The following is a 24,517-nucleotide window of genomic DNA, read 5'->3' as shown; positions in this document are numbered from 1 at the left end:
TATTTGTTGAAGTCCTAACCCCCTAGTACCTCAGAATGTGACGGCCGCATTTGTAGATAGGGTCTTGAAAGAGGTAATTAAGTTAAAATGAGGCCATTCAGGTGGCCCCTAATCCAATATGACTGGTGTCCTTCTAAGCAGTGGAGATTGGGACACAGACACCCACAGAGTAAAAACCACGTAAAGACAAAGGGAGAAGACAGCCATCCCCAAGCCAATGAGAGAGGTCTCAGAAGAAACGAACACTGCTGACACCTTGATCTCAGACTTTAGCCTCCAGAAATGTGAGACGATACGTTTCTATTAAGTCACTCAGTCTGTGATACTTTCTTATGGCAACCCTAACAGACTATTACACATCCTAAAAAGAGGGATGGAGGGGATGTATTCTAGAGACATTTGGAGTCAGAATCCAGGAGGCTTGAGAAGTGAGGCAAAGTGGGGTGAGGAAGAGAGCAAAGCTAAGGATGGCTAAAGTTTTTAGCTTCAGATTTCCTGGGTAGATGGACGGTGGGGCGAGTCACTGTGAAATGCAGCAGAGGAGGAGGAGGTTGCATTGTCCTGTGGTCATTTCTCAAATGTGTCTTACCCCTCAGCAAACCGGAAATCCCAAGCATAGTGCCAAGATCGCATACTGTTTTAAAGCTCATGAAGGGCCTTGTCCAAGACACTACATAAACAGCACTGAATAAATGCTCATTTCAAAGAAAGCCTTTCCCAGGGGACTTGGAGCATGGAAAAACCCACGGTTTAGCCAAGTATTTTATAGTGTTCTTATCACTAGATTTTCACTTGCTTTCATGTATTCCAAATAATTCTGAATTGCACAGTGCTGGGAGAAGTGCTGTGGTTGTTAAAAGCAGAAGCCCAAGAAGTGCTTGAGCTGCTGAAACTTGCTGAAGAGGCAGAGAAAGACATTTCTAATTGGCTGCATTTCATTTGCGAGGCTGGCAATTTGACGTAGAAGTCTTAAGAAAATTACTAAACCCCAGGGAATTGTCCTAGAATAAAAGAAAATCATCCTCATGTCATTTATAATACAAAGGCAAATGCCATGCTTTGTTGTCATTTCTGAGTTTTCACGAGATGTGTAACATTGCAAAGCCCACGATAGGACAAAAGGATCAACTCTTCAGCAATTTTATTAGTTTTGATTTTCCTTTTAGATTTGGCTATCATGTTCTCTATTTTCTCCCAGACCCCCCGTTTTCTTCTCCATTAGCAGTAACTAGAAAGACACTTGGCTGACAGATTCTGAAAGACTGCTTTCCTTTGCCCATTGTTTCTTCCTTCTCACTCCTTTCTCAGTTGACATTCAAATTTATTACATTCTCTGCAGCTCATTTTTTGAACTAGCTTTATGTTTTTTGAAAATTTCTATCTCAAATAAAATATCCAAAGCCATACAAGATAGCACTAAAACATTTATTTATTGCCTCTCCCATTCCATGCATTATAAATAATAAAGCATTTGTTATAGATTAAACTTTACATAATTTTCTTCCAAAGGCCTCTTCTAACATTCAGTAAAGGCCATGATCACTTCTGAGGAGAAACAAATAATGTACAACTACAAAGGAGAGGCTACTTGGGGAAAGGTATCCATCTGTGCAGGATTACTTGGCAAGTGTTTTAGGCTCGCAAAAAATCTGAGAAATGGTGCACCTCTTCATTCTTTCTTTTCCACTTGGTGTGTAAGGCCTCCAAACCCAATACCCGTGGGGCCAAAATTTTTGGCATAGCAAACTGTGAATGAGAAGAGGATAAAGGAAGAGACAATGCATTGGTTAGTGCCATTTTTTTCAGGATCTTCTGTCTGGGCACAGTCCTTTAAGTATTAGAGACATCCTTTTGATAGATTTATGCATAAGTTGGCTGGGCGGGGTGGCTCACACCTGTAATCCCAGCTCTTTGGGAGGCCGAGGCAGACAGATCACCCGAGGTCAGGAATTTGAGACCAGCCTGACCAACATACAGAAATCCTGTCTCTACTAAAAATACAGAAAATTAGCTGGGCATGGTGGCGTGTACTTGTGATCCCAGCTACTGGGGAGGCTGAGGCAGGAGAATCGGTTGAGCACGGGAGGCTGAAGTTGCAGTGAGCCAAGATCTCACCACTGCACTCCAGCCTGGATGACAGAGCAAGACTCTGTCTCAAAAATAAAAATAATAATAAAAAAAGATGTATGCATGAGTTAACTTTTTAAAATAAATTGAACAATATTTATCTTAGATCTGTTAATAAAAATTGTTTACACTTCTTGCCACTTTACTAAATGTGTTTGCAGATATTTTCTCATTTGAGTCAGCAACCTCTGGATTGCCTGCCCAGCCTCATCCCCTGTTGCCTCCCACCTCTGCCTCCCTTCCTACATTCCAGGCACACAGAACCACTTACAGTTCCTGGAATGAACCATGATGTCCCAGCTTAAGTGTCTTTGTAATCAATGATCCCTCTTCCTGGAATGGCCCCTCCCAAACCCACATGCACCCATCAAGCCTCAGAGGAAGAGGAAGCAAGTCCTGTGAGAAGCTTTCTCTATTACCCCAAGCTGGTTCCTTTCCTCTTTTTAGGTGACTGCATTGTGAATGTTTCTCTACTATAGCTTTTTTTTTTTTCACTTTGAAATGCAATTATTCATTTACATGTTCATTTCACTACTGACTTCAGCAATATTTTAGGGTATTATGAGCAACGAAGGCTGAGGACCCCCTATGTCTTCTACTGCCAGGAGACGGCAACCATCTGTCAGATAGTGGGCTAGTTCCCATCCTGTGTCATCACAGGAAAAGCATTGGCAGCTGATATGGTTTGGCTGTGTCCCCACCCAAATCTCATGTTGAATTGTAGCTCCCAGAATCTCCACATGTTGTGGGAGGGACCTAGTGGGAGACAATTGAATCATGGGGGCGTGTTGTTCTCTTAATAGTAAGTCTCACGAGATCTGATGGTTTTATAAAGGGCAGTTCTCCTGCACTTACTCTCTTGCCTGCTGCTATATAAGATGTGACTTTGCTCCTCCTTTGACTTCTGCCATGATTGTGAGGCCTCCCCAGCCATGTGGAACTGTGAGTCCGTTAAATCTCTTTTTCTTTATAAATTGCCCAGTCTTGAGTATGTCTTTATTAGCAGCATGAGAACAGACTAATACAGCAATCTACAGTTTTGACTTATAAAGTCTTCCCTCTTAATGCCCTTTCCACTGCTCCTCTCACTTCATTCCAACATACTCCTTTGGAGATTCTTGAGACACCATCATTAAGTGATGAAACTCCACTAAGCAACGAATAGGCCTAGGCTCAAGGGTGGAGGACACCTTGCCTTGGCCCTAGTGCATCCCTTCCTTTGATAGTGTCAAGAAGGAGCTAAGCCTCTCCTGTTTCTCCACAAGACCAACAGATTATGGAGGCAGCAAGGGGCAGAGCCGCAAGGACCAGGAGGAAAACCAGATCTGTCCCTATGATCACTCAGTAATGTGCAACATCAACAACAGAACTATTAGTGGGGTTAGGCAGGAGGGAGATAGATACGTCGTGATAAACTCCAGGGAGGCCAAACTGAGTTCACCCTCCTCCAGTCACCCCCTCTGCCACTCAGGTGAACAGAAAGATGGTGTTTCAATTTTTGGAAGGGGGTGTCGTGTTAGTTGTCCTGGCCTGAGGCCTCTTCCAAGACCAGAAGCAGGGCACTGTTTCCTCCTCTTCCTCACTCCCCCAGGTGCCTAACTTCACCAACCACTGAGCGTCTGAAAGCATCTGGTCTCTGCCAGGTGCTCCACTGGAGAGGACCAGAGCTGGATCAGGTGGGAGATTCCCTCCCCTTAGATGGTTTTGCTCCCCATCCTGAGAACCCAATGCTGCCCAGGCTGAGCAGCCATACCTCCTGAAAGACACAGGAAGACCTCCAGGCGTGAAATAATTTCCCCTCCCAAAGGCCCTTTTAGGGAAAACATATTTCAAGAAAGTCTCCAGAATCACTCACCTTTGCAATAAAGTTCCCCATCTTTGTCAGTGACATTTGTGGACTCCAGACTCTTCCCACAGATGGCACAGCGGAAACAGGTCTTATGCCAAGGCTGAGGGGCACAGAAAAGTTGCATATTTAGTGAGGTAGGCAACACATTCTGTTTCCATTTCAAGTCCCTGACTAGCAGCATCCAGAGGAGTGATACATCTTAACCATTTGCTTACCTAATGGGCCCCCATGATTTCTCCAGGGGTTTGGAGAAAATGCGATGCTGTGGCCTTAGCCAGCACTACTCAGAAGCCTGTAAATGGATTTGTCATGGTGATTTGCATATGTTTTCCTTCAGAATAGACTAAACAGAAAAGGGCTTCCTCAGGCCAAAAAGATCCAAGGAACGGAACTGGTCAGAGAAGGACTTGGGCGGGGGCACTCGGTGTTATTTATGTTGGATATAAAGTTAAAGAAGGAAAAAAATACATCAGGCAATTGTCCAGGGAATTCAACCTTGTTTTAACTCTCTGGTTTAATTCCTCTGTGTAATTCTGATGGCAGAGTGGCATAATTTAGATGTTCTAGATCTCCATCCTCCTGCACATCTGCATGTCTATCAGGTACAGCCCAGGGCTTCTCCTATGTCTTCAAATGGCCAGTCTTAGGATGGAGCCTCCCCTTGTGTTTGAAGTTAGATGCTCTCCACGGCCCTTCCTCCCACCATGTGGTATCAACAGAATTTTTCTCTTTCCTTGGGTCTGACTCCTTTGGTGAGTACCCAGGCTTTGAGCCTGAAACTGGAACTTGCAGAGCACGTATGCATGAGTGTCTCAGACATCTGATGACTTTCCTGAGAGCCAGGAGGTTTGTAAGTGAGGATGCTTCTCACTGCTGTGAGGCATCTGCTATATCCATTGGTTGTGATGGCAGCAACAGGTTGAGTTAGGCAGTGGTGGGTGGGTCTGGGGCTGACATCTTTTGTGGGGATTATTGACACTGGAGGGTAGGGGGACTTTTGCTTTGTATCCCAGAACTTTCAGCTGGGTGCCTTCCATCTAGTAGAATAATGCTTGCTGCATCAAACTGTACCAGTTCCAGCTTTCAAGGGGCAATGCAAGATGACAGACAGCCCCAGCCAGGGAAAGTGGCTGAGGATGAGTGGTTTGTAAAGTGGTTATGGGAGCTAGAGAGAATGACAGCTGCTTGCAGTTCCCAAGTTTTCTCTCATTTCTTCTGAATGGCCTGGTGGAGATGAGCAAATTCTGTCTGGCTCGTACAGAAGCTCTTACCTTGCCACCTCCCATAACCTTCTCAGCAGCATAGACTGACTTGCCACATCGAGGGCACTTCTCGGACTCTCCAAACTTCGCAGTGAACTTGGAAGGGTTGCTGGTGGTAGCTGAGCGTGCCGGCTTTGGGGACCTGTTGGAAATAGACCAATGTAATGTAGATTTCCCTTGGCAAACAGTACGAGAGCTGTGTGGCCTGGAGTAAGCAACCTCACTTCTCTGTGCCTTGGACTCCTCATCTGGAAAATGGGGATAATTGCGGTGTCTTCCTCACAGTGTTGTTGAGACGGTTAAATGAGGTGACATGCATAAAGCACTTCGAACAGTGCCGGCCTGGCATGTAGTAAGGGCTAATAAATGTTAGCTAAGGCCGGGCGTGGTGGCTCACGCCTGTAATCCCAGCACTTTGGGAGGCCAAGGGGGGCAGATCATGAGGTCAGGAGATTGAGACCATCCTGGCTAACATGTTGAAACCCCATCTCTACTAAAAACACAAAAAGTTAGCTGGGCGTGGTGGTGGGCGCCTATAGTCCCAGCTACTCGCGGGGCTGGGGCAGGAGAATGGCGTGAATCTGGCAGGTGGAGCTTGCAGTGAGCCAAGATCGCGCCACTGCACTCCAGCCTGGGTGACAGAGTGAGACTCCGTCTCAAAAAAAAAAAAAAAAAAAAAGTTAGCTAAAATGGGTTTAGAGCTTAGAGCTTTCCTTTTTGTTGTAAAGCACTTAGCAAATGTTCTAGTTATGTTAGCTTGTGTTATTGTTGTTGTGTTGTTATTACTACTATGCTTATGTTTTTTCTGGACCATTTGCAAGGCCATTTGCTTCCTTTCTAAGAGAGTTGTGAAAATTACAGAGTAAGACAGGATCTTGACAGTGGGTGCTAATCAGTTCTTGATGAACCACAGTTCATGAGCTGATGCATTCCTTATCACAAGCGAGGCTGTCGTCCTGCCTCCAAGGGTCACCTGTCCCAGAAGAACAATGTCCAAAATAGAGGCATAATAATAGCCTCTCATGTGTTCGTATCTTTTGGTGTTTGCTTGTATATTATATCAATTGAGCTGTACCACAACCCTATAAAGTAGGCAGGGTTGGTTGGAGGAGAGTGAGGATCAGAGGGTGACTGCCCAAGGCCAGGCAGCTCATGACTGATGGAACTAGCAGGAAATCCTAGGTCTTCAGACCTTGTTACTCTTTGCGCAGCATCACTAGGAAGCCCTAATGTTGAAAAGTGAACTTCAGTTAAGGCAAGGCAGAGAATGCAGTTGGTATCATATTTTCTTCCTTAACAAGAGTCTCCATTTGAGATTGAGTAATAAGAAAAATTAACAAAAGAAGTCTTCTCTCTAAGATGACTAATCACACATCTCTCCACTTTTCCAGGCTCTCCTGTGGCTTACTCTCTTTTGAAGGGATCAGCTGATTCCTCAGATGGCCTAAGTGCTCTCTGGGGGAGGCCCTCCATGGGACACTTCCTTGGTTGGGCTGGGCCTTTCTGGTCAATCCCAGTGCAGAGCTGAGCCTTGAGGTCAGCTGGCCAGACAGTATTGTCAGGCCAGTGGCCATCAAAATTTCCTCAATTCTGGGCTGGAGGTCAGTGTGATTATCAAGAAAGTGGACCCAGGGGACCAGACTGGTGGATGGAGGTGACCAGAGTGATGCCCCAGCTTCCGTAGGATAATGTGGTGGGAACTCTAGCACTGTATTGGCAACAGGCAGCCAGGGAACCAATCATGATTGATTGTTTACTCTGAGGCACAGCCCATCCCTGCAGACACACTCCCCCTGCCATGTGGATGTTTGTCATCTTACAATCCAAGGGAAGAAATCTTTTTGTGACAGGCACACAAAGAATGGCCATTGCTTCCCTGCCATATTTATGTGATTTACACGGAAACTCTCAAAGGGGAAGAAAGGAGACTCCATGCAGTTTTGCAAAGGTCAAACAATGGAACATCTGTACATCCTGGGTTTTCTCTTGACATGCAAACCAAGAGCCATGGTGTAAAAGTAATTGCCCTTTAGAAAGGCAGATAATTTAAAGAGAATCTTTGGAGAGATGACACATTGTTTGAACTGGTCAGACTGAGTATTCCTATTGTTGGCAAGTCAACAATAGGGTCCATTCTCCCACTTCCAGAAAACGTTGCTATGGGAACGAAATGAACTGTCCTGATAATTGGAGACTTTAACAGGCAAGGGGGAGCGGGGCAGTAACTCACTGTTGGAACTGCAGGCCGAGATGCTCGCCCGTGTCCGTGCTGAGACAGCCAGCGCCTTGTCCATACCCGATCCCTTTGGGGCCATATCTACGCCCATAGCACACTTTACAGTAGATCTCCGACTCATGAGCCGCGACTGTCGTGCTGTCAAGAGCCTTCCTGCAGGCCACTGCCAGGAAAAGGAAGGGTCATGGGATTGGAGTTGAAATCCTTCTCCCCTTCTTACACTCCCAATGCCATGCTCGGGGCCACAGACCGAGCACGAGGGGCCCCTGAGCCAAGAATACAGTGTTGATTCCGACCGGAGCATCTGTCCTGAGTTGTACACTCCAAGACAGTCCCAATCTCACAGATGACGAAATTGGGTTCAATGGTTCCCAGCTGGAAAAGGGTGGAAGCTAGCATTAGAACGAGATATATAGTGTCAGACCTGCTAAGGAATGCATCCCTGAACCTTCCTAAATGACATCAGGGAAGTGCGTGTGTGTGTGCGTGCACGCGTGTTGGCAGTGGGTGGGTTAAGGTAGGAGAGAAACTTATTTTTTTCTTAATCATAAAAGAATTGGGATTGAGCATTTTCTATACTTACCATGGCCTTTGAAGGACACTGTGATATTCAAGCAGACAATTGCCATTGAGGCTAATTTTGGTCAAATTCTGGAAGCAGAGCAGGTGGGGAAGGGGGTAGACTTGCCTTATTAACTCCTTAGGCTTCTATTGGCTCAAGCTCCCGGTTACTGTATGTTATCTAATGTAAAGTATCCTCAAATATAAGGCAATCACGCCCTCATTTTTCCAAAGAGAGGATTTATAGAAAGATTTATTTTGCAAATTTAAAAAGAAACTTTTAAAAATATAAATAAAAATGTCAAATATCTACTTATAATTTTAATTTAGTAATATAAATCAACAACATATTGATTTGGAAAGGTTACTTTTTTCTAATCTCACATAAATTTGGGGAATAATTGTCTTCAATTCTGTCTTTGCATTTTCAACATCAGCATCTCCCTCACCACCAGAATCATTTCTGGGGGCAGCTGGCCCAGCTTTTCTGAGCAGCTCACCTTCACTTCTGTCTGTACATTTTAAGAGGCAGCCTGTTTTATACCTGAGTAGGAGGTTGTCACCTAGAAATTGCATCTCAACAAGAAGGACCTATTAGCATAGCATTAGGGCAGATTTTTTAAAAGATACAAGATTTCCACCATGTAACGACTTGCTATATTGCTTTGCAACAATGATTCTTAAAGGTTGTTTATAGTGATGCTCAGTGTTTATAATAGTGAGATAATATCCCAAGAATAATAATATGCAACATTAAATGTATTTGCCTTTAAAAAAAAAAACCAGTTCCATCAAATGATCCCTATAAGCAATCCAGCATTGAATGAGGTTATTTCAGGCTAATATCCCTTCTTCAAATGATATTTTCTTTAAAAAAAAAAAAAGTAATTGAATATGGGAGTGGAGGAAGAAGATAAGGTTGTAGATGAGGTAGGATTAGCCAGGGGCTGATGAGTGTGGGGCAAGGGAGTTTATTCTGGTACTTTATTAGACTATTCTGTCAACATTGTAAGTGTTAAAAAAATCTGTACCAAAAAAAGTTTAAATCAGTAAATAAAATAATTGGAAGAATGTCTTATAGCAGGAGAGACTTTATAAGGCTTTAAACACAAGGCATATCTTTTTTATGAAGATTAATTTGGGGGAGAATGTCTTATATTGAGACATAGAAGGTATATACTTGTCTTTACCCTTCTTGTTACTGTCAGTTACCAACCTCCACAACTGCTTACGTATTTGCTGATGGTCTAGACTCTGAGTTCCTTGAGGGCAAACCACCTGTTTTGTCTTAATATTCCCAGAATTTAGCACAAGGTCTGGGCCAGAGTTAGTCCTCTGTAAACATTTATTGAGTACATGAATGAATGAATGAATGAATGCATGCATGTGTCAGTGTAAATCAGTGAGTTGTTCACAATTATACAATAGTAAGTTGCAGAGCCACAGCTTACCTCAGCTCTTTTGACTCCTAGTCCAGTGCTCATTCCCATCACTCCAAGACTGCCTATACCCTATCGTGCCCTGGCCAATTCTGTAGCCACTCCCTGGCTTCTGATGAGCTTTTGTGAACAGACAAAGGAGAACTGTGCTATCCAATGCTGTGGCCACAGCCACATGCTGTGCTATAAGCACAAAATGCACATCAGATTTCAAACACTTAGTACAAATGCAAAAATCATGTAAAATATCCCACTGATCATTTGTATATTGAAGTATACATTGAAAGTATAATGTTTTGGATATATTGAGTTAATTAAAATGTTTTAAGCTTAATTTCGTCTGTTTATTTGTACTATTTTTAAACTATGGTTACTAGAACATTTAAATTTACATATGTTGCTTGCACTATATTTCTTTTGGACAGCAAACTCACTTTGTAGATTTCATAATTAATCTAAAGATTTAATTGTGAAGATTTATCTAGAAGTCAGGGGAACACTGTCCTGGGCACAATGTAAGGTAGACCCTGCATCTCTGAATACCATTTCCAGCAGCTACAGAGTTGCCTGCAGACAGGCGATTATCTTGTGGTAATAAAATAGAAAAGTGTGCTCCTCTCTGGGGCTCTTCTATCCATCATTCCTGAAATGTATGCTGCTCAAATCCTCATCCCATCAATGAGTTCTCAGGAAATATCAAAGGGTTAAAAGGGATGTACTAAAAAAGTGCTCAAATCTCTTCTACTATGACTCCTTTGAACAAGGCATCTTCCTACTACCTGGGAAAGACAAGACACCCCCTACTATTGAAAGCTTCCCTACAATTTCCTGTTCCCACTCAGTTACCAAAGTTGATCAAAGGAGAATACAGGCCTAGAAGGCTGGATTTCCAGATCAAGACCCCCCAGTTTTCTCCTTGTAACAACCTATGCAGTAGGTATAATCATCTTTGCTTTATAAATGGAGAAATTGAGGCTCACCATGGTGAAATGACCTGCCCAAAATCTCAGTGAGTACGTGGCAGATCCCAGACTCAAACCTGAGTCCCTTTTACTCTAATTCTAGTATTCTTTCTAATATTCCTAATCCTATTTTTTAAAGAATGCTACCTCTCTTTGGACAAAAGTTCCAACAGATGGAGTCCAGCCCTTGGAGTTCTTTTCAATTGCAATTTCTTTGCCTTGCAGCTACCGGGCTGAAGCTTGGGGGTGCTGGTGTGGCAGTGGGGACTAGTTGGGGAGGGGGCTTGCCAAATATCCAGCAGAGCTAGCCCTTAAGCCAGACCTCCTGGAGGGAAGCAGAGAAGGTAAGTGGCCATTTCAAAACCAAGGCCAATTTTCTCCCAAACAGGACTAGGTGCCAGGAAACAGTGTAGAATGCAGTCATGTCAAAGAGCACTGGACATGGAGTCTAAAGGTAGAGGTGCATGTATAAGGCTCTACCGCAGATGCACATGACCTGGGCTTAGATGTGAGAAATGACTTGTCCAAAGTCACATGAGTCAGGCAGTGCCAGACTCCCAGAGGACCACAAGGTCTCAAGGTTCTCCCCATTTTTGACATTTGTGAGTCAGTTGTCTAGCGGGTAATGGTCAGGATTCCTTTCATGTAGTTACTGGTGCCCAGGCCCTGAAATGCTTCCCTCTCTGACTCTTACATACAGAGTTGGCATGTGTTGCCCCCCTGCCTGACATAGGTTCTCTCTCAGGCAAGACCAGTCACAGCTGGCTTCAGTCACAGCTGACCAGAAGGGGCAACATAGACAGCCAAATCCATCCTGGCTCCAGATAAGTGCTGACTTCCTTTCTCTGCCAAGTCACGTGTTGTCAATGTCGCCATGGGGTCAAAGTTTTCCCTACAGAGAGCAGTGACAGGCTAGTTTGCTCTGACTTTGAGCTACAAGAGAATGAATGGCCTCTGAGCTGGGCAAGTAGTCAAAGCAAAGGTGTTCAGGAGAGCACCATCTTTTCTTGGTGGGGCCCAAGAGTTAAATTTCTAACCAGTTCCAAGGTGATGCTGATGCTGCTGGTCCCGGGACCACACTGTGAGAACTACTGACATACAGTGTTTGTGATTCAATGTGAACTTTGTGATGCTGTCCGGATGCTGAGGGGCCCCCAGGGTGTCCACCCAACTCACTGCAGTGGAAACACGTCTTGTGGAAACTCCTTCCATTGCACTGGATTTCTTCTGCATGGTAGACGGTCTTTTCACAAGCTCCACATTTTGCGCCTCCGCCCCAGTTTGGCATCTTGAAGACTATCTGGTCAAGGTCAAGTCTAAGGGGACATAAAGCAAATACCCTACATTGAAGTGGCCCCAGGAGTGAGCCAATCTCTAATGGTGCAGTGGTCTGAAGACCAGGATCCAGCCCAATTTTTTTTTAGTGTTTCATTTATTCATTCATTTAGCAAACAGCTACTGTGCCCTAGTCATTAAATAAGCTCAGACACTTAAATGGCTTTGGGTAATCACTTTACTACTTGGGAACTCAGTTTTTTCTCCTGTTAAATTTCAATAACATCTATTCCTATGTATTTCACAAGGCTCTTGGAAGGAATGAATAGGCTGATTTCATGCACATAAAAGTATGTACAAATGCTGTTTTTTTTTCATCTCAAGTTTAAAAAATTATCCCATCAGAACTGGGAATCATCTATGAAGATGGTATTTTCTTGTCTAGCTAAGAGCTTTTCAAATCACCTTAGACCTTGCTAAATGCAGATTCTGGTTTGATAGATCTGGGGAGAGGCAGGAAATTCTGCATTTCTAACAGACTCCAGGTAATATTCATGCTGCTGGCAGTGGACTACATTTTGGGTAGCAAATTCTTAGCTTATCTGGCTGAGAGAAAAGTATATTAATAATATATAAAACCTCCTATTCAGAGTTATTCCTCATATCCGTACATTCCTTTTTAAGAATATAATCGCCTAGGCTCGCAGTGCCTCACGCCTATAATCCCAGCACTTTGGGAGGCCAAGGCAGGTGGATCACCTAAGGTCAGGAGTTTGAGACCAGCCTCAACATGGAGAAACCCCGTCTCTACTAAAAATACAAAATTAGCCAGGCGTAGTGGTGCATGCCTGTAATCCCAGCTACTCGGGAGGCTGAGGCAGGAGAATTGCTTGAACCTGGGAGGTGGAGGTTGCAGTCAGCCAAGATGGCACATTGCACTCCAGCCTGGACAACAAGAGTGAAACTCTGTCTCAAAAAAAAAAAAAAAAAAAAGAATATAATTTGCCCAGGCTATAAGATATATTGGCACTACACTAGGTCAGTAGTTGGAAACCTGCTTTCTGCTTTCAGGGCTACCCTCCACCTGCTGAGCATATCAGGATGAACTATATAGCTTAACTTTATACCTGTTTTCTCACCTATACAGTTATTCCTTTCCTTGCTGCTTCAGTGTCCTTTAGAAAATCAAATGACATGATGTGCAGAAAGGTCCCACAGAGTTCACAGTGCTCAACAGGAGCAAGACCATGGTGCTGACATGTCCTCTTGCATTCTTGGAGACATTCAGCTATAAGGAGCTGCTGATAGCCACAGCCCCAGGACTGTCATTGTCTCCTCACCACAGAATTACATTGAAGAGATATTAACTAAAGAAAACTGTTTAAAAAAATAATTGTCCTCTGTATTTTTAGTAGAGATGGGGTTTCGCCATGTTGGCCAGGCTGGTCTCAAACTCATGACCTCAAGTAATCCACCCGCCTCGGCCTTCCAAAGTGCTGGAATTACAGGCGTGAGCCACCGTGCCCAGCCTAAACAAAAATTTTTAGCCAGGTGTGCTGGTGTGCACCTGTAATCCCAGCTGCTCAAGAGGCTGAGGCAAGAGAATCGCTTGAACCCAGGAGGTGGAGGTTGCAGGGAGCCGAGATTGTGCCACTGCACTCCAGCCTGGGCAACAGAGCGACGACTCCATCTCAAAAAATAAATAAATAAAATAGTAATAATAATTGTCCTTATCTGCATATGTTTTTAGTATGAATCCAAGTTTTCAGTTTCCTCAAAGCAGAACTAAAATAAGTCATTGATGTTAAATGAAATTTCTGAAATTCAGCTGCCCAGGGGAGCTGAATTTTCACTGGAATCTTCTGGTTTCTAAGAAGCCTGGTGTGTCAAGACATGGAGCACTATCCAGCCATTCTGAGTGGCTGCTTCTGACCTTCACTTTCCCTTCTGGGAAGCCAGTCACCTTCTTATAATAGTTGGCGATTAACACTAAGCCCTCCTGGGTCAACTGGTCCGGATTGTATCTCACAGTCTCATAACAAAGGCAGTTTTTTGCTAAGAAACAGAAAGTAAATAGCAAACAGACTGCTGAACCTGATACTAGGTCTAGAAGGAATGTTTCTGTCTAAATATTCCCCCAACGATCTTTTCCTGCTTAGAAAAACTGTGAGGTTAGCCAGGAACATCCTATCCTTCCTCTCACAGAAGTAGGATCTTCTGCTAATTCGGTAAAATTTTAGAAAAGAACTTTAAAAAAGGAAACATTGTGCTGGGCATGGTGGCTCACGCTTATAATCCCAGGACTTTGGGAGGCCAAGGCAGGAGGATCACTAGCCCAGGAGTTTGAGACCAGCCTGGGCAACATAGTGAGGCCCCTGTCTACCCCCCCAAAAAATTACCCTGGTGTGGTGGCATGGTCCTATAATCAATCCTAGCTACTCAGGAGGTTGAGGCAGGAGAATTGCTTGAGCTCAGGAGTTCCAGGCTTCAGCGAGCTATGATCACACCACTCTACTTCAGCCTAAGTGAGAGAGTGAGGCCCTGCCTCTAAAATAAATAAGAATTTCTTTAAAAATGGAAGCATGTAGTTTTTCTATTTCTATAGCTCAGGTGGTTTAGGAAACTATAAAGGGTAATGGATTTTGAGTTGAAAGGTTTAGAATTAAAACTCACGTTCATTCGTTCATTCATTCATTCACCCTGCATTTACTACATGCCTATCATGTGTCAAGCACTGCACTAGGTACTCAGTGACAAAAGGGGGAAAACTTATAAAAATGAATAATTTGTGACCCCTGGTATTGAGAAGCCCATGTTGTGTGTGAAAAATAGACAAGATTCAGGATGCTGTGTACCAGCGAAGAGTCTTGTGAGACATGCTACGGAAACTCAAATGAGGGAGTGGCTCCCCACATTTAGACTGGGGATGAAGGCAGTGAACTGTTGGAGGGTCACAGAAGAGATCACATTCAAATGGGGTTTTGAAGGGTGAATAGGAGTTCACCAGATACAGAAAAGTGGGAAGGAATAATGCTAATGAAATCATGCAGAAAAAAGAGCAAGCAGAAAAGCATAGAGGTCTAAATAGCCTCTAAAAGAGCCCAGATTTGTTTATTTTGGACTCCATTTAAACTATAGACTTTCGGGGCTGGAATAGATTTTTAAGATTGCTGGACCCTCTCATATTATAACCAAGATGTATTTCAAAAGTAAGCATTTAGGGATATGTTTCTTAGCCAACTTCTTTTTATACAATCCATTCTTCTCTCATTAAAGATGATACATTTTCTAGAAAAGAATAGACTCACATAATTTTGCTCATGTTCATTTTGATCCTGAGTTTCAGTGTGATATAAAATAGACGAGAAATGTAATAAATTTCCTCCAGGAATATGGCAGTGACACTTGTAAAATTAATGATATAGAAATTTTCAATGAAAACAACCTTAGGTCAAATTTCTCATTTCAGATTTGCAGTGGAGATTTCATTGGCATGTCTTGCAAGTTAATAGGAGACAGAGATACCTCTTGGGGGATAAAAATACATATATATCTGGGCGCACGTGCGTGTGCGTGTGTGTATTCATTGCCTTGGCATACTTTTCAAAATGAGAATAAGATTACAGATAATACCTCCTTCACAAACTAATGTATCCTAGCACTGGTTGTTTTTAAGTGATCATAAATATCTGACATACATGTATCATCAGGACTTGAAATTTAAAATAGAAATCTGTAAGTATTCTAATAATGATGCTTAGTTCCATTTCTGAAGACGGGAATGTAACCATGGAGGCTAAACAGAAGATGTCTCACAGATCAAAAAGCAGAGGATATTTTAAAGCATCCTGAATCCAGGCCAGGCACGGTGGCTCGTCTGTAATCCCAGGACTTTGGGAGGCCGAGGCGGGTGGATCACAAGGTCAAGAGATCGAGAACATCCTGGCCAACATGGTGAAACCCCATCGCTACTAAAAATACAAAAATCAGCTGGGCGTGGTGACACGCACCTGTAGTCCCAGCTACTCGGGAGGCTGAGGCAGGAGAATCACTTTAACCCAGGAGGTGGAAGTTGCAGTGAGCTGAGATTGTGCCACTGCACTCCAGCCTGGTGACAGAATGAGACTCTGTCTAAAAAAAAAAAGTCATTCCAGAGACATGGATTCTAATCTCAACCTTGAACTCAGGTAAAAAATGTTGATAATAGTATCTCCTGGACAGGACCATTGTGAAGGTCATGGGCATATGATGGAATTTAAAGCAGTATTGAGAAGTTATTTTTGCCCACTTCGCTTTAGGTTACTCAAATGGCACCGATGTGCTAATTAAGGCGCTGCGATCTGAAATCCCAGTTTAGGTCCTGGCTTATGAACATAACCTTTTCAGCTTCCCACATTGCTTTGGAATTCTTGCATCCCAACACTGCCCTAGACAGTCCCAGAATGTGAGTTTACCCTGGCCAGGTACCAAGGGATGGGCCATTTGTTTACCAGCGTTGCCTGGTACTGGCAAGGGTCATTGAAGGTGGGATACCAATTATAGGCTTGCCCGTCACTCAGCCCTGTTTGTCACCTGGGTCACAATCTCCATCACGCCACCTGGCACGACTCTCCGGGCCAGTCCCTGAGATGACTATGTTGTCACCGACAAATTGTGGGTCAAGATTGAAATGGGGGACAGTCTGGAATTTGCAAGGATGAGATAGAATGGACAGCCCTGTGACATCAACTTGGAAGAGGCTGGACTCCAGATTTGGATACTCAGATCCCAGTGAGAGACTACCTTGTGCCCACTTTTAAACTAAGGTTTAACCAATAGCATACGAGAGATTTTACTAGGAATGTGCTTCAGTGGGGCAGTGGGAGAAGCACTGGATCAGGTGCCAGAGGCTGGAGTTCTAATTCCATTTTGCCTCTTCGAAGCTGTGTGATCTGGGAAAAACCATTCAATCTCTCTGAACTTCAGTGTCCACGCTAGAATGGGGGCATTAGTCCTTTTTATTTCACTATTGCTGGGAGGACCGTATTAGTTCAAGTACTGTCAAATCATTCTGTAAATTGTAGCGTAGTATAAAATGTAAGAGTCAATTAGGTTCTGCCACAACCTTAAGTTGTCATTTATCAATCTGAAATTTCAGAAGAATAACTGAACTGTGTATCTTGGGCACATTATTCCTAATCCAACTATTTCTCCCTTCCTCCCCCCTTCTTCCCTCCCTCCGTCCCTCCCTCTCTTCTTTTCTTCTTTCCTTCCTTCCTTTTTCCTTTCCCTCCCTCCCTTCCTCTCTCCCTCTCTCTCTCCCTCTTTTCCTTCCTTCCTTCCTTTCTTTCTTTCTTCCTTTCTTTCTCTCTTCCTTTCTTTCTCTTTCTGTCTTTCTTTCTCTCTCTCTCTCTCTCTCTTCTTTCACTACCAACTGTAAAACTGAACAATGATGAGTTAGGGCAAAAGTGGTGGGTACATAAAATGAGCACCCAGAAGGGAACTTTAGGCCATGACTTTGGGCAGAGACCTCAAGCCACAGTGCCACAATGCCACCATTTTCAGCTCAGTGCTGGCTCAGTTGGTCATCCTACTAGATGCTTGATTTCATGCAGTGAGTTAAATTGTCTACACTGGCTGAAGCAAAGATTTTGGATCATAGGAGCACATATATGGAATCTAAGTAATATTAATAGTCATTTCTAACTGTGTTATTGAATCTAACATGCCTGGAGCACTGCCCTTGGGTATCGTTTAATCTTCACAACAACCTTCAAGGTAGGTACTATTATAACATTTACTTTACAGTTGAGGAAATGGAGGCTTTGGGAAATTACATTAGTCCAAGTTCTTGGGACTCATATGTGTCACATGAGTAGATTGGAACTTACGTTTCTCTGACTCCAAAGGTGTGTTCTTACATTAATATTAGTTACTATTTGTCATTTACTATTTGTCAGTTGCTTTACGTATGTTATTTTTTAATACTTACAACAGCTGCCCAGAGCAAATTTTATTTCCATTTTTGTGGATAAGAGAACTGAACAGAGAGCTTAAGTAGCTTTTCCAAGATCACACAGCTAGTAACTGGAAGAGTTGCCATTCAACCCCCAGTTAAGCTGGTTCTGTATCTCATGCTCCTGTTTATAACATTGGAGAGAGGACAAGGGTCAGCACCTCCACTACCCATACTTCCCAGTTGATGGGAATTGAGATGTGACGGATCCATTGTCTCTCCATGGGACACGGAGGATACTCAAGAGTGGGACTAACAGGGAAAGTGAATTCATTCACTGAAATCAATGACTTTCTGAGTTGATTGTTCAACATGGAAAGGGCTTCCTTGGAACTGGAGAGTTCTCCCATGCTATCGATTTTCAGCTTAGGTGGGGATGGACATCCAAGTGGCTGCTATACAGTAAAGCCCCTTCAAGGGTCCTTCAAGCCCTGAGACAGATTTAAGGATCTGAAAAGTGATTGAAACCTCACCTTGCAGAAAATCTGCCCAGTGGGGTGCCCTCTCAAACCCTCTCCTTTATTCACTCTTAATTTAGGTAAGAAAGATGACATAGCCATAGTGAAAAAGCATGGGCTTTGGAAGAACCAAGCTTAAATTCAGAAACACTAACTGTTGAACGTTGGGCAAGTTGGTCAAATTCTCTGACCCAGTGTCCTCAACACATGTCCTCATGTAAAGACAATACGAGAAAGCTTGTCTGGGAAGGTTGTTTTCAGGTTAAAGAAGATAATAATGGCTGAGACACTATATAGAATTACTTAATACCTAGCAGGAACTGAATAATTGCAGTTACTTGCATCATGACTGTTACTGTTGTTATTACTCTATCTCCAGTTTTCAAGTCCGTTCTTTTAGAATAAACAACTCACTCTCTGCTTGTTCTCCATGGCCCTTCTGGTTCAGACTGAATCAGGTTTGTTTTCCAGCCTTTGGAGTGTGCCATGACCCGGGACAGGGGTGCCCAGGTCGGGGTGAGAGTCGGCCAGCCCCGTTGCATTGTTGGATTGGGTTGGAGGCAGCATGCCCAGCCAGAAGCCCTGTGGCCCGGGGGAGCTCATGCCCTTCAGTTCTCGGTATAGGACATTCAAGGTCAGTGGCTGCTTCCTCCTGAGCTTCTGAACCCAGATATATGACGTACTCCAGCCAGAGGCCCTTTCACAGAGCTCAGGAAGCACAGGTTGCTCATTGCCAGCATGGAAATAAATCCGACTGTTGGTTGTCACCCCCTTTTAAACTCAGACATGGTAGACACACATTAAATGAAGGCTGTAGAACATGGGCATCTTACACCTTTTCTGAAATCATATCTGAAGTGTGGCCAACTTTTACTCCCCAAAATTCACTATTTGTCCTATTTTGACCTCACAATTTATTTTTAAAGATCACATCATATCCCAGTTTACCTCCTGGCTCTGCCGCTTTCTCAGCCATGTGATGCTGGGCAATTCCTACGCTTTCTTGAACTTTAGTTTCTTCCTCTGAAAAATGAGTTTTGCAGAACTTTTTGTGACCCCTAAATAAGGCAGTACTTGTTCCACACCTGCCCAGGGCCAGAAAGAACCATCAGCTCATGATCAACTATTTCCCACCGTAAAGCTCAGAAAAGGCTCCATCCTCCATGCCCTTCAAGATCATTACTGTCTCCCTTCCTGCCATTCTTCACTGGGATGAATAACTGCAGTTTTTCACATTTATAGGCATCACATTTCTCTTTGACCCTGAAGCCCAACCCTCTATACAGTATTTATTCACAGATATCTGAACAGCACACTTGTAACTGGAAGGGAAAACTGCCTGCCTCGGGACTTATATTTCCTGTGTATTATATTCCTAGCTCTGGGTCTTCCCTCTTGTAAAACAAATTAATTATCTTCTAACTCCTGGTCAGCTTCTTACCCACTTTGACCTCTGGACTTTTATCAGCATGCTTGTACTTAGCAGGAAACCCTCCCAAAACCCATTGAGTTTGGCTGTATGCCTTTTCTCAACGGCCTCACATAATTGTACGGTTATATTAAACTTTACAAAAGTACTTTCCTGTACTTTATCTCATTAATTCTTACACCTTCCTTTGATAGAGATAGCCTACCCTTAATTTTATTGTTCAGAAAATGGAAACTCAGAGAAGTTAAGTGATATTCAGAGCTATAATTTGAACTGGCTCTATCACCAATTATCTTTATTTTCTTCTTGAAGTTCCCAGGATTTCTGAGTTTGTATTCTATCAAGATTCTGTCTCCACTTCCTCCAAGGGGATTTTGGCTATTTGCCGGCTGAATGCTGCTGTGGCTCCCTCTTCCTTCCCTCCTCTCTTCCTCCCTTCCTCCCTCCCTCCTTCTCTCTTTCCTTCCCTCCTTCTCTCCTTCCCTCCCTCTCTTCCTTGCCCCCTGCCCTGTGTCTCTTCTCTCTGATGGATGACATATGTGTCTGGGCTGCAGAGCACCTGTCTGCCTGAACCCCAGGGACTCAGCTACCTCCTGCCCAATAGCCTGGGCTCATTGCCACCGACCACAAACAACCGAGTTGTTCAGAAAGGGACCAAAGCCAAGTCAGAAGACACCCTCACATTTTCTGGGTCGTAAAGCAGTTCTACATGCATTGTGACGAATTGGATGTACCCAGCATTAAGATTCAATCCCAGATATAAACTGAAGACACAGGCCATCCCCAATTCCCCACTCTTCTTGCTGTTTATGTTCACCCTTCCCTGCATAGAGCTGCCTCTACCTCCCTCCAGCTGTGACATAGGAGATGATCCATACACGCTTATTAAATTACATTGAATTGTATAGCAGAGACAAGGTTCCTCAGACCAGTAACTCAAGTCCTCCTTCTTGGAGGAGTCACCACCTTGGCTAAGGAACAGGGCAGAAATTAGAGGCAGCAGCTTGGATCTTTCAGCAGCATTTCCACTCAGACCATTGCTTAATACCACTTCTTATTCTCAATCACACCTATGTCTGTCATTCACTGGGATATTTTTAAAAGTCCTTGACTAAAACCTAGAGGAAACAGTGGGAATCCTGACCACTGGCTGAACTATCCCTGCCATTTAATAGAGCTTTTAATATATTTCAACATAGCAATGTCTTTTTGGGGTCCAGTTTTGATTAATTTCAAATGATTAAAAGGAAATTTGTTGCTGAACATCTTTGGGATACAAAAATTGATTTAAAATCAACAAGCCCCAAATCTCAGTCATTCACCATGACCTTTTGAATAACACGATTCTGGCTAATTTGAGCATGGGAAAGCTGTCTGATACATTGCATCTAGTACAATCGCTAATCGCTTTGTATCTGTGCGGTACTTTACACTTAGGAAAAATGTCGCCAATTTATATTGATCCTCGCAGAAGAGGAGACCAAGCCCCTGAGGGCAGGAACCTTCTCAAAGTCTGTCATCCACGAATTATGTGGTGGTTGTAGGACTAGAAGATCAGCAGACTTTGCATTATTTCCTCCCGCTTTCCAGTTGTTTCAACAACAACGACAGGAAACGTAATTCCACCACATAAGTAATTTTATAATGAGAATAATCCCTTACTCATTTACCTGCCTGTGAGGTCTCTTAAGGCCCCCAAATACTAACCATCCTTGCAGGAATTTTTTAATACCTGCTAGGTCCACACCAGAGTCAAGCACAACTTGAATCTCTTTGCACAGAACCAGAGAGGGTGCTGGCGCTTGAGGCGTAAGATGTGCCCTTACTCTATAGGACCCTTTGCAGTCCAAACCAGCCACAGAACCAACCCACCTCCAGCCCGAATGTCTACCTCGCTCCACTCACCTGCCTGTGTGGTTTCCGTTCAGCTCAACTGAGTCTGAGGGGCTCTTGTCCTCTTTAAATATATGAAGGCTGTCACCAGCCTTGGCCTGCTGGGGGAAGGGCAGGAGGGAGGCCGAGGGAGAGAGTGAATGAGACGTGAGTAACACAACTGCTATCAGAGGCTGAAAATAGCCTGTGACCAAAGCCCTGAGTTTTGTCTCCCCCAACCCCCCAGCCAGCTGTGAGCCTCTTGGAGAACCATATCACTTGGGTTCTATTTTCACTGCCAATTGCTTATGGCACCAAGGGATCAATTTATGAAGTGTGTCATTTCTGATCAAGTGGTTGGAACAGGAACAAGAGCTAGGGGTTTAACACTGAAAATCATTTCTCCAGGCTCCCACCCCACTGACCTTCCTGGAAATCAATGCAAGGTACCTCCAAATGAGTCATGTGCCATATCTGGGAGCCTCTGGAACTCAGAGCCACAGGTCACCACACTCGTGAAGAGAACTCAGAGCTAAAAATAAGGGTGATGGGTGTCTGAAACGATACTTAGATAATCTCTTCAAAGAAGCTTGGGGAAAAAAAGGTTGGCACATCACTTGGAACCTGTCGCTCCATCTATCCTAGGAAATGAAGTTTTTTCTAAAATGTTTTGAGTTACTTTGTTATTATCTTTTTCTGTTTAAGAATTTGACACAGCAGTGCATATTTATCATCATCACATTATATTTATAACATCTTGACGTGTCTTTGTAGACCCATATTTTCTTTGGAGGTCTAATTTCTCTTTGCCTGGAATTCACAGTTTAGATTTGATCAAGCACCAGGGACTGATATAAATTATAGCACTTAAAAGCTGACAAGAAGTTCAGAGATGTGAAGACCAATTCTTCATGTTATAGATGAGGAAACTGAGGCACTGAGCACCTTCCACTCATGTTGACCCGGATGTTGAGGTAAGGTGCATGTAGAACCCAACCAGGAGGTTTATGATCCAGCCCTCACACCCGATATTAGCCCTTTGGTTACCTGCTCACAAAGCAATTGGTTGAATGACAGAATATTTCACTGTCAAGAAGGTTGTGGCAATTTCACAAAGACGGCCGTGGTATAGCCTCCTATGAGATATCCTCGGTCTGTGTTTTCACTGCATGGCATCTTCATCATAGAGACGAGGCAATCATGAGGATCTTAGAAAGTCAAAGCTACAAAGGACTTTAGAAATCGTCTAGGATAGCGGCTTTTATTTGTTTGTTTGTTTCTTTGTTTAGAGAAAGGATCTCATTCTGCCACCTAAGCTAGAGTGCAGTGGCATGATGACAGCTCACTGCAGCCTCCACATCCTGGGCTCAAGCAATCCTCCCGTCTCAGCCTCCCGAGTAGTTGGGACTATAGGCACACACCAGCACTCCTGGGTAATTTTTTTGTAGGGATGTGGTTTCACCATTTTGCTCAGGCTGGTCTCGAACTTTGGGCTCAAGTGATCTGCCCACCTCGGCCTCTCAACGTGCTGAGATTACAGGCTTGAGCCACTGTACCTGGCCAACCAATAGTAGCTTTAAATTTTTTTTGTGTGCGTGTTTGCATTAGAATACTTTTTTCTGTAGATAATCTTAAGAGGAACATCAGTATATAAAGCAGATAAAAGAGGAGCTTCCACTCATAAGTGGGAGTTGAATAATGAGAACACATGGACACAGAGAGGGGAACATCACACTTCAGGGCCTGTTGTGGGGTGGGGGATGGGTGAGGGGCGGGAACTTAGAGGATGGATCAATAGGTGCAGAAACCACCATGGCATATGTATACCTATGTAACAAACCTGCACACTCTGCATACATATCCCGTTTTATTTTTTTAGAAGAAAAAAGGAAAAAATAAAGTTATAATTAAGCATTAAAAAAATAAAAGGAGCTTCCTTGCTTGAAATGAATGCTGCACTTTCACCATCATGCCTTGCCCTCTTTGCACACTCTGAACTTGCCTTTACACACCTGCCCACAACATGATGTGTAGTTTTAGTTTTGGACTGAAATTAGTTTTGTTCATTATTGATTAGTACTTACTTAAACCGAATGATAGACTTTAGTGCTTTCTTCACTCAGTTACTGTTTTCTTGTTTGTTTGTTCATTTGGTTTTGTTTTTTGAGATGGAGTTTCACTCTTGTCACCCAGGCTGTAGTGCAGTGGCACGATCTCAGCTCACTGCAACCTCTGCCTCCGGTGTTCAAGTGATTCTCCTGCCTTGGCCTCCCAAGTAGCTGGAGTTACAGGCACCCACCACCATGCCTCGCTAATTTTTGTATTTTTAGTAGAAATGGGGTTTCACCATGTTGGCCAGGCTGATCTCGAACTCCTGACCTCAGGTGATCCAGCCGCCTCAGCCTCCCAATTACTATTATTTACTTTTTGTATCTTACATTTTTAATTCTGTGTGTGTGCATGTGTGCGTGTGTGTGTGAGGTAAATCATTCTCGATGAATTCACTGAGAGAGTCTGCCGTAAACTTACCGAATTATCACATAATGTAACAAATGCCATAGACAGGCTGGTTTAAACAACAGAAACTTATTTTCACACAATTCCAGAGTCTGGAAGTTCAAGACCAAGGTGTTGGCAGGGTTGGTTTCTTCTGAATGTAGAAGGCTGTTTTCTCCCTGTATCTGCACGTGGTCTGCCTTGTGTATCTGTGTCCTAATTTCCTCTTCTTAGAAGGACACCAGTCATATTGGATTAGGACCCACCCATATGATTTCGTTTTAACTTAATTACCTCTTTAAGAACCCTACCTCCAAATACAGTCCCGTTCTGAGCTACAGGGAGTTAGGACTTCAACATATGAATTTTGGAGGGACACAATTCCGCCCCTCATAGTCTTCATTTTGCTTTCACTCGAATGCTAGTTTGGTTAAATTTGGGAATCTCTATTCAAAATAATTTTCAGTCAGACCTTTGAAAAAATTCTTCAGACTGGGTGGCTTAGGCAGGAGCAATGTGTTGTCTCCCAGTCTGAAGAATTTTTTCAAAGGTCTGA

The 24,517-nt window shown here is 43.5% G+C and overlaps 1 protein-coding gene across 1 annotated transcript; it reads right to left on the bottom strand.

The window, feature by feature from the left end:
• Window positions 1-1,404: 1,404 nt before the first annotated feature.
• On the bottom strand, window positions 1,405-21,623 carry CSRP3 (cysteine and glycine rich protein 3). Its single transcript, XM_010388126.2, has 6 exons — window positions 21,499-21,623; window positions 11,613-11,752; window positions 7,469-7,637; window positions 5,248-5,380; window positions 3,983-4,076; window positions 1,405-1,746 (listed from the first exon to the last, which is right to left on the bottom strand). The coding sequence occupies exons 2-6, from the start codon at window positions 11,722-11,724 to the stop codon at window positions 1,670-1,672; spliced, it is 585 nt and encodes a 194-aa protein (XP_010386428.1). The 5' UTR covers window positions 11,725-11,752; window positions 21,499-21,623; the 3' UTR covers window positions 1,405-1,669.
• Between the last annotated feature and the right edge of the window lie 2,894 nt (window positions 21,624-24,517).

This window comes from Rhinopithecus roxellana, chromosome 15, assembly GCF_007565055.1.
Source record: "Rhinopithecus roxellana isolate Shanxi Qingling chromosome 15, ASM756505v1, whole genome shotgun sequence".
In the NCBI taxonomy this organism is placed as follows: Eukaryota; Metazoa; Chordata; class Mammalia; order Primates; family Cercopithecidae; genus Rhinopithecus; species Rhinopithecus roxellana.
This window is presented reverse-complemented; position numbering and strand designations above follow the sequence as displayed.

Excerpts from the sequence above, each read along its gene's own strand:
- CSRP3 (XM_010388126.2), bottom strand. The coding sequence starts at position 11,724 with ATGCCAAACTGGGGCGGAGGCGCAAAATGTGGAGCTTGTGAAAAGACC. Across the intron at positions 4,077-5,247 it reads AGGTTATGGGAGGTGGCAAG|CCTTGGCATAAGACCTGTTT; the intron begins GTAAGAGCTTCT and ends TGTGCCCCTCAG. Across the intron at positions 1,747-3,982 it reads TGGGGAACTTTATTGCAAAG|TTTGCTATGCCAAAAATTTT; the intron begins GTGAGTGATTCT and ends TCTCATTCACAG.